Source organism: Telopea speciosissima, chromosome 6, assembly GCF_018873765.1.
Source record: "Telopea speciosissima isolate NSW1024214 ecotype Mountain lineage chromosome 6, Tspe_v1, whole genome shotgun sequence".
Taxonomy (NCBI): domain Eukaryota; kingdom Viridiplantae; phylum Streptophyta; class Magnoliopsida; order Proteales; family Proteaceae; genus Telopea; species Telopea speciosissima.
In genome coordinates, this window is record NC_057921.1 from 18,916,798 (window position 1) to 18,930,082 (window position 13,285).

At 43.4% G+C, this 13,285-nt stretch overlaps 1 protein-coding gene across 1 annotated transcript; it reads right to left on the reverse strand.

Moving 5' to 3' along the window:
* Positions 1-2,357: 2,357 nt before the first annotated feature.
* On the reverse strand, positions 2,358-2,912 carry LOC122665492. Its single transcript, XM_043861647.1, has one exon. It carries the CDS (start codon positions 2,910-2,912, stop codon positions 2,358-2,360), a length of 555 nt encoding a protein of 184 aa, XP_043717582.1.
* Positions 2,913-13,285: the final 10,373 nt, after the last annotated feature.

Below are 13,285 nucleotides of genomic sequence, written 5' to 3' on the forward strand. Positions count from 1 at the left end.
GCCCACCACTTGGTTGCCAGGAGCTGCCCATACAGCCTAGTAAATAGTAACCCAATGCATCTCCAGTTGCAAACCAAGGATTTGGCTGCATGCAAGGGTTGATTCACATATATTATAGTATTCTAGGGCTGTTACTACTCAAGGTTAAGCTGCATGCAGCCAGGGCTCACAGATCTGAGCTCAAACTGCCTATTCTTGGTGTAACAGTGCAGCGTAGTCTGACAACAGCTGGGTTTTGGTCTCAGGTGAAGAACAGCCATGAAAAATATCATAAAATGCTCAGATCCTTCATGCATCATGTTTGCTTGTTGGATTTGAGATGGTTCATGGCAGCCCCCAGTTGTTCTGGGCTGCTCATGGCCAGAAAAGCTTAAAAAACACAAAGATCCATGGAGAAGAATGGTAAACAACAGTATAGCAACAGGTGTGGGCATAGTTTTTATACCTGAACAGATTGGGTAAGCTGCTGGACAGATTGGATGCAAGGTGAGACCTTCTCCTTCTTCCCCTTCTCTTTCCTTCTTCTTCTCCTTCTCTTTTCTCTCTTTTCTTTCTTCTCCTTCCCTCCATGGTTTCAATAGTACCAAGAGCTCTAAAATGAGCTTAAGGCCTCCTATTTATAGGCCAGCCTCTCACTGAGGCCTATTTGCCTGCCTAAGTCCCTTTTGAGAATGTGTTTTTGACTGAATCCTCAGTCATTCTAGACACTCAGGTGGGGTCCATAGGGATCCAAGGGTATGCGGTGGTCCCCCAGACTCCCCTCAACCTATGGAGGGTGCCCATGTCCAATATGGGTGGTCCCCACACATCTGATCATTAAAATATTGCATTTTTTCACTCTGGGTGATGTCTACATCGCCCAGAGATTTTAGCAAGGCTAATTCATCATGGGATTGCACAGGGGTTTGACCTAGGGCTAGGGCCTTGCACCCACATGCCACTCAAGGCCTTTTGCACCCATTTTCAAGTGTGGGACCCACATTCATGGAGAGGAGAGAGAATACCTGGAGTCCAGGCAGTACATTATGCTATGGGTTATGCAACTGCAGGGATCAATAATCCATCTTCTGACAGGTATGTAGGAGGACATCCCCGGGGTTTCTCCATCAAATTCAATCACTGGAGTGATACTCCACAGTGTGCTTGGATGCCATGTCAGAGGTTCTTGTCCTTTAATCAAAATCACAATCAATCAGGGGCAGGTTTGACAACTCGTCTCAAAGACCTTCTATTGTAATCAGGAGTTTCTCTCCTGACTTGCTTTTCCCTCTGAGCGCAATCGCATAGCAGCTCCGTGATGTTTGTTGGTCGCCCCTATACTCTCCTATTCCTTCACTCATAAGGAACTTCATCTTGAGGTGGGGCATTGACATGATGGCTTTCTGCTTATTGAGCCCCACTCGCCCCAGAATGGCATTGTAAACGGATGGGATGTCCAGCACTAGGAAGGTGACCATTAACATGGTCTGCTTGTCTCCTATCCCTATAGTCACCTATAGGTCGATTGAACCCTCAACCTTAACCATCGCTCTGGTGAATCCTTATAATGGGTAGCTAATTTTCTTCATTCTATCTCTGCCCAGCTTCATTCTATCGTAGGCTTCCTTGAATAGGATGTCCGTCGAGCTGTCATTATCGATGAGTATCTGCTTGACTTCAAAATTTGCCTCCTTCATAGTCTAACCAAGGCATTGTCATGCGGGTTTTATACTCCATCGAGGTCTTCGTCGGAGAATGAGATGGTCTAGCCGATTTTAGCTTTCTTATTTTAAACCTGGGCCATGTTGACTCTCCTCGCATATGCCTTGGCCTTCCTGGTCAAGGTCAAGCTCTCTCTTACCGTCGATCCTCTGTATATAGTGGAGCATTTTGCCCTTTGCGGTTTTCCTATCGGCCATGCTTGGGGGTCCTGTCTCACCTCTGACCCTCTTGGCTTCTATTTTGGCCTCTACCTTCGCGGCGATCACGATCTTCTCTTCTGGATGGTCGGGCATCCCGATTATCCTGGGTCTCCTAGTTCCTTTAGTCATGCACATATCGACCTAGGTACCCCCTCTATATAAGGCTTTTGATCTCTCCCTTCAGGTAGTGGCACTCATCCATGTCATGCCCCGTACCATTATGGAAGCTATAGAATTTGTCTCAATTTCTTCTACCGAGGTGGTTGCCAATCTTCGCGGGCTACTTGATGAACTTTTCCTTCTGGATTTGCATCAGTATTTCCAACCGAGGCCAATTGAGGGGGTGTAGCGCTCAAACTCTTTAGGTGGGCTCTAGGTTCGGTGCCTTCGTCTCTTCCTATCCTCTCTACGCGAATCCCCCTCTCAATTGGTTCTCTTCTTCTCACTACGACCTTCCTAAGTCTTGAATTTTGCATCAAGGGTCTCCAAGGTGTTCATGTACTCTTCCAGGCATGCACGCAGCTCAGTGAGATTGTCAAGCTGTTTCTTGTAAAGCTCCCAATTGAGATCCTTATCGTTGATCCCGGATAGAAGGGCAGTGAACTCGACTGCCGGGTCTAGGTCTTCTACCTCCAACTTCACCTGGTTGAACATGGTGAGGTATGATCTGAGGGACTCGTCGGTCCTCTGTTTCACTGTGGTCATACTTACAGGTGTCTTCTTGAAACTCCAGCTACTTGCGAAAGCTGTCAAGAATGTTGAGCTCAGCTTTCGAAAGGCTTTGATCGACTTAGGCTCTAATCGATTGAACCACGTCCTGGCTGCTTTCCATAGGAACGTGGGGAAGGCTCGACACATAATAGGGCCCAAGGCTCCACAAAAAGCCATGAGTGAGTTGAAGCCTTCCAGATGCTGCACTGGATTTGTGGTGCCGTTGTAGTACTCCAATGTCAGCATTTTGAATTCTTTGGGGAGTCGGATGCTCATTATCTTGTCAAAAAGTGCCGTCATGCCCGAGAAAATTAGTTTCTTGATGTCATCTTGTTTTGAGAAGACTTTGTTGAACTGTTATTGTAGCTCCTTCATCTGCTTGCTGAGGTCATCCTCGACAAGAGCTTTGTCGTGCTGGTCGACAGGCGCCGGCTTTGAGTTTGCTTTCATGTTTCTATCATCTTGTTTCTGGCACTTCCCACATTGATGATGAGGGTCCCGCTCTGAATTGCTTGATCCTAAACTATTGTGGTTTTTGGCGTCGTCACCTTGTGAGGTGCGTGATGGGCACATTTCTCGGTTGTTGTGTGGTGACCGGGACTGCCTGTTGGATCAACTGGGTGATTTTTTGGAGCTCTTACTAGAGGGCTTGGAACTACCCCTGGGTGACGGGTGCCTAGGGGTCGAGCTGGCCCTGTGGGTGCCTTGGGCTGCCTGAATGACCGCCTGATCACTCTGAGGCTCGGCTTCATGACCCTCTGGCCAGACTAGAACTGCGCAGGGGTGAACGAGTGCGTTGGACACTCGACACAGAGCGAGGGTTGTCCTAGCTTGGCTCATGATGAGCACATTTATGTGTGAAATCTTAGGGTATAAAGCATGCATTTTACCACATTGAATAGAGTTACTAGGGTTCTTTCCTGTACTTTTCAGGTTTTTGGTCATTTTATGCTATTCTGGGCTATCGGGAGCTGCATGTCCTAATCTACACGTAAAGCCACCATATTTCTTTCCATGGCTGTAAAGAGGATTGAACTTTGAGCAAGATGGATGTAATGGAATTTAAGTACGCATTCGTTTAGGCCACCATGCAAGCGATTATTCTTTTAAAGCTAGAAAAAAATAATGGGCTAGATATGAGCTAGAATGCAAGCCCAAGCCTGTCTGCCACTTCCCAACGGTATTTTTGATAGCAAAGAAGGTATTTCAAATCAAGGGCTGAGATTTAATACAATTACAAGACCCTTTCTACGATTTTCAAATCTTAAAAAGAGAGAAGAGCTGCCATCCACACAAGGGGAGACCACTCTCCATGTTTTTTCTTGCAGCACACATACTACACTCCACGATTTTTAAAGGGAGCACACATGTTCCACGATCTTTGAAGGTTAGTGTGGGGATGTAATTTTTCCTTGAATGGAATCGTAGTCATCACTCTCTCTCTCCTCTAAATCTCCAAGGGTATTTTAGGAATTTGACTATAAAAAGATATCTTGTGGAGAATATTCCCTCATCATTGGAAGGTTGAAAAGTCAAATATTGGAGATGCCTTGATCACATTACTTGGAGAAGACACCTGCAAAGAGAAGGAAGCATGAGAATTAAATTGGAAAGTCTACGTTTTAGAAAATAGCAGGTCTATTGGACTAAGCTTTGTGTACCTCTTACTTTTTATTTTTTTTTATTTTCCTTGGGATTCAAGCAAATTTGTAAAGGAAAGAGAGATGAGAGAATCAATTTTGAGGGAGATTCTCTCTACCCTCCACATTTTTTAGAAGAAGAGAACCTCCCAAAACCGAGGAGCTTCCCCCCTCTTCTCTCTTCTTTTCTCCTTCCCCAATAAATAACTAAGGGGTTGGGGGTTGTAAAGTGTTCAATTCTCAATGAAATTTCTTCTTCTTCTTCCTCTAATTTTTGGCTTTTAGCTTCTAGTTTGAATTACATGGTTTTAATAATTTTATGCAAGTTTTAATTCAATTATTGTCTTCAATATGGTTGCAATCTCTTAATCTGTAGTTTTAGTTTAAGCTTTCTAATCTAGGTTTCTAATTCTTGTGAGAAGACTTAGCGTCACGCCCCCATCCCGATGTAATATATATACTGCCACATAGGGGGTGACTGGACAATCAGTGTCATCCCACTACCTACCAGGATCACAGATATAGTGTCCCGAGCCACAGTCCACCATGTCGTCACATATTAATAACAAAAGGAACATACCAATATGGAATAAGTCGTTCCAAATTTAGAGTTAGCGGAAGTGAAATTAAATTAAATCATGTGAAATTATAGAGCATCGGTTCTCTAATGATAACATATAGTACATTGTTCATAAATGTAACCATTCAATCTCTCCTATATAAATAAACATACGATTTATACATGATTGTGGAATGTAGACAGAAAATTAAATGATAAATAATTGCCTCAAGGGCACAAATCTTGGGTGTACATCTACATCCAAGTCATAGCCATCGGCTCCACTTGATTCGCATCCAACGATGCTCATCTAAGTAGTACCTCCTGCATAACAACTAAAAGGAGTTGCGCAACGGGGTTAGCTACACTAGCTAGAGAGGGAGCAAAGGAAAATTCTCATCCATCATACAGTCAATATCAACCAAAATGATGCATGCTTATGTTAGATTCATTTTTCACCTAGCACACAATTCTATCGGTCAAGTATATGCTACTGTGATAATTCGGGAGACACTGAGGGTTACTTATTCCTATCACCCCAGTGAAACCTCAATTATCACGAGGGAACCTACGCCGATAGAAGCCACATGACCACCCAGTGGTAGACCCCGATAGCCATCACTACCCCTGACCTGGCCTCTCCCGCCTCCATAGCCATCAGGTGCTCAGACTATCCAACACATAAACCCCTATTGATAAGGGTCGTAGCATAAGGGAACAAGCATCCTAGCCGCAGATATACTATATGCAAGTCCTATCATCCCGAGAGGTATTCCAGGTGCTGCAATGTCCCATTCCATCTAGTACCCGGGTACCAGCATGGCACGGTACATACAAATCAGGATGGCATATAATAGTTTTCATAATTAAATAAATTGGGGTTTCGGTACCGACACACCTGACACCGTAGCCCGATACAATGGTGAGCATACTATCACATTCATAATAGTTCACATTTGGATAATAATACAATGCACACAATGCTTATAATTATATAATAGCATGTTTAAGATTGTCAGTATATATATATATATATTCAAGCCTAACGAAGTTACCTAGAACCCACTCACCTAACATGGGTGTCGCCGTATGTGGTTGACATGAATCTCACCTGGGCTCCCTGCTATCCATCGATTTGGGTAGCCTAGGAATACAAAAACAATCATTAAAGCATGCATAGAAGGGTCCCATGCTAGGCCCTCAAGGTTAAAATCAGATTTCAACCAAGATAGCACGAGCGGATTCACGGACGGTTGCAACAGGGGTGAGTCCGTCCCTGGAAATGTTCAGGCAAAAAGATAAAATAGAGCGAGCGGACCCACGAGCGGAACATTTCACTTGAATCCGATCGTGCATCCGTTCAACACCTGAGACACACCTAAAAGGGAGCGGATCGACGGGTGGATGTGCTTCTTGGGTCCTCCCTTGCATCCATTCATTCCCTGAGACATACCCGAGAGCAACTGGCCTTGGGCGGATGCAACAGACTTGAGTTCCTTCCTTCATCTGGGCAGTCCAACACACAGGGGTTATACTAGGCGGACGGCATCACGATTAATGGATCCGGTCGTTCGTCCGCCGACAGTCTCTTCCGAGATTTTAGAGGGCTTTTGCTCTAGCTTGAAACTTGGAGTACCCTAGCTCTTCAGGGTCATGGAGGGGTGTCTAAGCCTCCTTAGGGTCACTAGAACCTAGGTTCACCTTAAGGATCCAAGATCCTACAAGGTTTGGTCTCAAATTAGTTCAAGGGTTGGGTTTCATGGCTTAGGACCAAGGGTTCACCAACAATGGCTGTAAATGTAGCACTTAGAGGTCTAGATTAGCTCCATTAGAGCTCCCAATTAGAGCCAAGCATCACCATGAGTCCCAAATGAAACCCTAAGTTAGCCCAAGCTCAAGAAATCATCAAAATACAAAAAGAAAATGGAGAGAGAGAGGTACCAAGCTTGGAGCCTTACCTTGGTGAGATTCTCCTTCCAACCATCCTCTCCATCTCTCCTCCTCCTCTTTCTCTTCTCCCTTGGGTCCGGTCAGCTTGGGGAGGAGATGTGGGGTAGCCAGCCATCTTGGCATGGCTTCCATCTTCTTCCCTTCCCCTCCTATTCCTCTCCTACTTCTACTTCTTCTTCTTCCTTCCTCCTTCTCCTTCTTCTCTTGTCTCTTCACCTCCACGGTTTACTTGGGAGGGGGAGAGATATGAGAATAAGGATTCTCTTATCCTTTCAATGGTCAAATGGGACTTAGGCCATGTTTGGTTTAGGCATCCCTAAACACTTAGTGGCCCCTAGGTCTTTAAATGGGTTTTAGTTAGGTCTTAGGGTTAGTTTGGCCTTAGTCATAACCATTAGGCCCATTAGGTCATATTTGGGGTATATCTTAAGTCCATAGGACTTATTTGTCCTCTAGGGTCTGTTTGGTTTTTGGTTAGGGCATATAAAACCCATTATTCATTTAAGTTAGGCCTTGTGGGCCCACTTAATCAATCAATGGTAAGGGTGGGGGTCTAGATGGTCCAAAGGTCCAATTAGGGTGTTCGGGACACGGGGGTGTGGGTCCCACAGGAAGAATTACCAAAATGGTAAGTAACAGCACTGACGGATCCTCGAGCGGATTTAGTACAAGTGAGTCCATTCGTGACTCAGGTGTTGCTATTAGGGCCCAAACTTCAAAGAATATTACGGGACTTTGGCCCGCACTTTCAGGTCTTCGAGGGGATACTCTTAATAATATTTTAAGTCTGAGGTTACAGGTGTTGGCCGGTGCCACCGTGGCATTGCCCCTTAGGTAAAGGTATGAACTGCCCTAGGGTATAGGGGTATATTTGGGGTGCAGGTGTAACATCCCCCCAACCTTATAAAAATTTTGTTCTCAAAATTTGAGGTGGCTAGGGTCTCAAGGGTAAGGGTTTGTTGAGGAATAACATGTCTAATTACCCATTACTTGGACTAAGTCAAAGTTCAGGTCAAAATAAGACAGTGCTTATTTGACACAATAGGTCAGGCTCTCTAATTCTCTTCCCTTTTATGGTCATATTACCACCGGGGTGTGGTTCATAGTAACCCTAAGCTCCATTGGGTTAAGGGTCGGTGGTTACCACATTCCAGAGGTACTCACAGGGTCTTACACACTAACTATGCCACAAGGAACAGAAAGTTCCCTAGATCTTCCAGATTAGGTGATACCACTCAGATCATTTTGGGTTGCAAGGCTTAACCTGTCTAGTCTCCAACACAGGGTTTACATTTGAATGCTTTCACTTCTGGTTATCTCATTACCTAACCCAACTTTAGAATGATTTAGAATATTGATGGAATCTCCTATTGTTCACTCCCGGTACAGAGGGGATGCATTTGGTGACCTATTACTCCATTCATATCTGTCGTTGGAGAAGGTCTTGTTACATCCTTCAATTTTAGCTTTAACAACCTTTAAACCTACTACACAGTCATCTTGTAGGGGAGAGTCTAAATCAGTCATCCTTCGAGATCCAACGATCATTTACTAGTCTAGGTTTAAGTTATTTTCCTTTGAGTAGGTTCCATGACTAACCTATCCGGTCATTATTAAATTAATTCCTATTAACCTAAGGTCTGGTTGACCAGGGTTGGAGTTTAACCTAGCTACTACCATAAGGTTAACCCGAGGTCACACTTGTGGCTTAAAAGAACCAATCTAGCCACACACAAGGGTTTAAGAAATATATTTATATTATTATTTTCATATCAATTGTAGCTAAAATTTGATATTACATTCATATCCCTATGGACATATCTGTAACCTAGGTCAATCCATAGGAACAAGGGGTTCTTAGATACGGTACACTAGGTTTCTTTGGAAATCAAATCATGGTGTAAGACTCCTCCTATGAGTCTAAAGAAGGTTTGTATGAACCAAGTAAGGTACAAATAGAGTCGTCACTAGCTTGAGGTGTCATGAATGATTTCCAAGTACACGCGGTCCCGATTGATTACCCGCGCTAAGTTATTTCAACCAGTCTAGTGTTTCCTTCTTCAGGCTTGGCTAAGAGTTGGATCTTAGGTACCCCTATAAGGGTTTCTACACCACGTTGGTTTAGGTTTCCCTATCCATAGGTTTCGGTTCACTCACTAATGGGGTCTAAGGATTTTAAATCCTCGAAGCTAACTCTCCTTCTCTCACATAGGAGGGGAGTCACAGCGTATACTAATGCCTGCCATTTCTTATGGACCGGCCCAGTCGTGTATAAGTCCTAATCCCTTTAAACTTTAGGGCATTAATTAGACTTAGGTGGTCCCCAAAAATGGGTCAAACAATAGGGGTGTCCAACTAGGGTCTAGGCATTAAATTATCACATATAGGTGTGGTCAAAAAGTCTCCAAAATTTGGGCTCAAAATCCTAAAAGAAATCGGGCGGACTCACGAGCGGTATCAGTACTCTGGTTCTGTTCGTGGCTCCTCCACAAAGATATGGAGAGTGAACTGGCAAGCGGATGCGGAACTTGAATCCGTTCGTTCGTCCATTCTCAGAAGGTTCAATGGCCGAGAGGAAATGAATCGAACGGATCTACGGATGGACTCATGGATGTGGATTCGCTCAGGCTAATATTCCAAAATTTCAAGTTTTATGCAGGACGGGTCGACGGCCGGAGTCATGATAAGTGGATCTGTTTGTTCATTCGTTCACAGAATTTTAACAAAACAGAGCCACGAGTTTTAAAACTCCCTTTTGGCTCCAAAGAGGGGAAACACAATTGTAAGGGGAGAGGGCTTTATAGGGTTTTCGTTTGGCTTCCTAGCACTCTCTTGGGGGTTTTCTTGCAAGTCTCAAGCCCTAAGATCAACTCTTACACTCCCAAGGTAAGATTCCTTCCCTCCTTTCTCTTTTCCATTCTTTCTTCTCTTCATTGGTGAAGTTGTGGCTTGAGTCTCTTCATACTCCTTCCCTTTTCTTCTTGGATTTGAGAGGGATAACCTAGGTTGTGATTGGATTTGATTTTGTTTGTATTTTCATGGTTATATACACCAAGTCCAAGCCAAAATTGATGAAGACTAGGATTTTTAGGTTTGAATTAAGCCCTAATCGGTCAATGGCACTATATAGTTGGAGCATTGTTTGATTATTGCATCCTTTACAATTTTAGAAGCCTTCACAAACATTTTGTGAATATTGTTTGCTATGGTTGCCAAGTGTAGTTGGATTTACTTGGATCATTTCTAGGTTTAAATTGGGGTAAAATCCTCAATCCTTCAATATCTTGGGGAAAACTTCTCTAAACCATGTTAGATTCATTATATGCCTTAGAATCTCATAGACAATCTTTCCTTTTCTAAATCCTTTAAGTACATTTTCATTGTCATTCAAATAACTCATCCTTTTGATGTATTTCAAATACATTCCTTATATTATGGGATTATTTGCATAATTCTTGTTGTCTACCCCTTTCCTCAATACATAATTTCCTTCTCTTATGGGGGTAGTCTACTCAATTGCTTACTCATTTGGTATTGATTAGAATATAAGATAATCAAGACATGTATTGCTCATATCAACCCCACCACTCCATATCCACACACTAGGGATATCACATGAATATATATATATATATATTAATCTTACTTTCAAGCACATCTCCAATGGTATCCCTGTCCTACCTTATATATACTATGTTTCCTTTTGATTTCCTCCTCATGTATACTCTTCTCTTCTCACCATCTCCATTCATTTAAACATTTTACTCCTATAAATTTATTTGTCAATCATATGCCATCATTCCAATTTGGCTTACATTTATTGTCCTTCTTTGATTGGTGCCTTATGTGTAGGTAATCTGATCATAGGTCCCAAAAGGAAGAGAGATCTATCCCTTATGCAAGCTATCCCCACTGCTTACAACGTGAACCGGTTTACCTCCGAAAAGACTGAAGGGATCTACAGGGAGCATCTCTTCAATAGGAAGATTCTTATGGAGAGAGAAGTAACGGTGGAAGAGCTTTTGGCCTACAAGGTGGGGGCCAGGTTTTATAGATTGCAGTGGACCGACATGCTCATTTAGCCAGACTTCTACTACCCCACACTAGTCAGGGAATTCTATGCGAAATCTGGTAATGGTCCAGGAAGATGACGATGGTTCCAGATTGACTTCCTATGTAAAGGGAGTGGTCATTAGCTTCAATGCCATGGAGCTGGGGGTTCTCCTCAATATATCCTCAGATGGTGAGAGGGTATACTATCCTCCAGGCAGTCATCCAAACAAGTGCCTTCCTTCAGATGAGAAGAAAAAATTGTTTAAGGTTCTCTCCAATGACAGGTTTGAGGAGAACAGAGATCTTTCCAAGAATTCCTCCTTCACAGCGTGTTCTGATCTTTATAGCCAAGACCAATCTAGGTCCTTCTAAGAAACACAGCACTCTTCCTCCTCTGATGTCTGCGGTTCTGGCTTATTCTCTATACACTGGCCAGCCCATCTGTCTGCCTCATGTGGTCATGCAACACATGGCCTACGAGGTGATGAATCCTGCCCGCAACAATACTCTACCCTATTGTCAGCTGCTCACCAGGATTTTCTTATTCCTTGGGATTGATCTTGATCGGGAACCCAAGAAAACAAGCACTGAGGGACCTATTGGGTTCAATGCACTGTAAAAGATGAATCTGTATTATGATTATGACAGTGTAGGGGAGCAGGTGCAGTACGGGGATGGTAGAGGGGCCAGGGAGGAGGATGAGGATGACAGTGATGATGACCTAGAGTTTATGGGTTCTGGACCATCTGTAGTAGGTACTTTAGGTGCACCTGGGGGAGGTAGCAACATCATGATGGCTATTCGGAGACTGAACCTGAGGATGGTGGATGGCTTTGATGATGTCAAGAAGCAATTCTCCGATCAGGCTCAGCGTCTAGAGAGCATAATTTCACACCCCAAACCACCCCCTAGGAGGATTGGGTAGGTGACCCGAATTGCATAATGGCAATCCACCAAATCCCACAGATCAAGAAGCAGTGCTTACATTCACGGAACCACATCCATCACATTATCTTCAACATGATCAGAGTGTCACAGATAAACTACAAATAACAGGGATATAATAGGAAGCGTAGCAATATGGGAAATGGTGATAGTATATACATATAAGAAGGTTGTTTGTTACATTTCCCCGACACATAAACCCACAACTAAAATAAAGCTGATAAGAACAGAACTACTTACATAAATATATACAGGGTGAGCATACTCAACCCCAAAAGGAAGAAGTAAAAAGGACTACAACTAACCCACAGTCAAAGCGGGGATAAACTTTAAACAAAAACAAAAGGAGTCCCCAAAACAAAAAGCATCAGAAGTACTCCTCAACTGTCTTCTTCAATGACCACCGAGAAAGTACGCAGGATCGGTATGACCTCCGTCGGGGTCCACACCAACATCATCGTAACAACCAGGACTCTCCTCCTCAAGATGACCCGCCATGCCACAGCGGCATGGATCTGCAAAATCATCTAAGGAAAAACATATATATAGAGTGTGAGCCCCACTGAGCTCATGAGCAAATATATCATCATGCCTGCACGTGCAATCACAATTCACAATCCACAGGATCTACATGATATACAAGGTCCAGATTCATTATTAGCCACCTAACAATACAACTAAGTCAGGTCAGTGCTACTACAATCCCCAATACATGTATCCCTGGTGTGGGCTTCTAACCCCTTCCTATAATACACCCATTGAGTTGTCGGAGAGGACCAGTCAGCTCCCGCATTCATTCACTAAGGTCAACCCGACCAGCCCTTTGTGATTAACCCATGGGACAATCCATTTCTTTTCTCTTTTCTTTTCTTTTCTGGCTTATAGCCCATATGCACCATTCCGGTGTTCTTTCATTCATGCACCATTCCGGTGTTCTATTCATTCTTTTTTCTTTCTTTTCTCATTTTCTGATGGTCGCCCCCACAGGCATCCAACACCTAAACCCCTGTTGGCAATGGTGTGTAACACAGGTGATGAAACTCTAGCCCTATGTCTATATGGCATCATATGAGTCAGGTGGTGTCAACCGCATCCCATACTACGGGCTACCACGGGTCTCATTTCCAAGCCGACTACGGCATCTAGTCTAACATTCACAATCATCATACAAGAATTCACAGTGTTGATCAACAGACAGACATTATGCAGTGATTTGAGTAACTTGAATTAGAAGTAAGTAACATAGCATTTATAATTTTCAATTCATATTAGCCAGCATCAAATCATAATTACACATACACGAATGATAATGTTATTCACTCACCTGAGTTGGGTTCTAAGACCTCAGTTGCAAACTCAGTCTCGAAAGTAGTTTGGTGGTTGTCCTTGAGCGTGGGATCAAGTCCTAAATATAAATCAGATAATGTCTTATTAAGTTTTCAATCTATCACTGGTAGTCCTAGGGTTAACCTAAACTTACTGGGTTGACCCGATTGTTCAGTTGGTTCTCATTTGAAATCACTAGG

Bases quoted from the DNA above. Each gene is read 5' to 3' on its own strand.
- LOC122665492 (XM_043861647.1), bottom strand. From the start codon at position 2,912: ATGACGGCACTTTTTGACAAGATAATGAGCATCCGACTCCCCAAAGAA.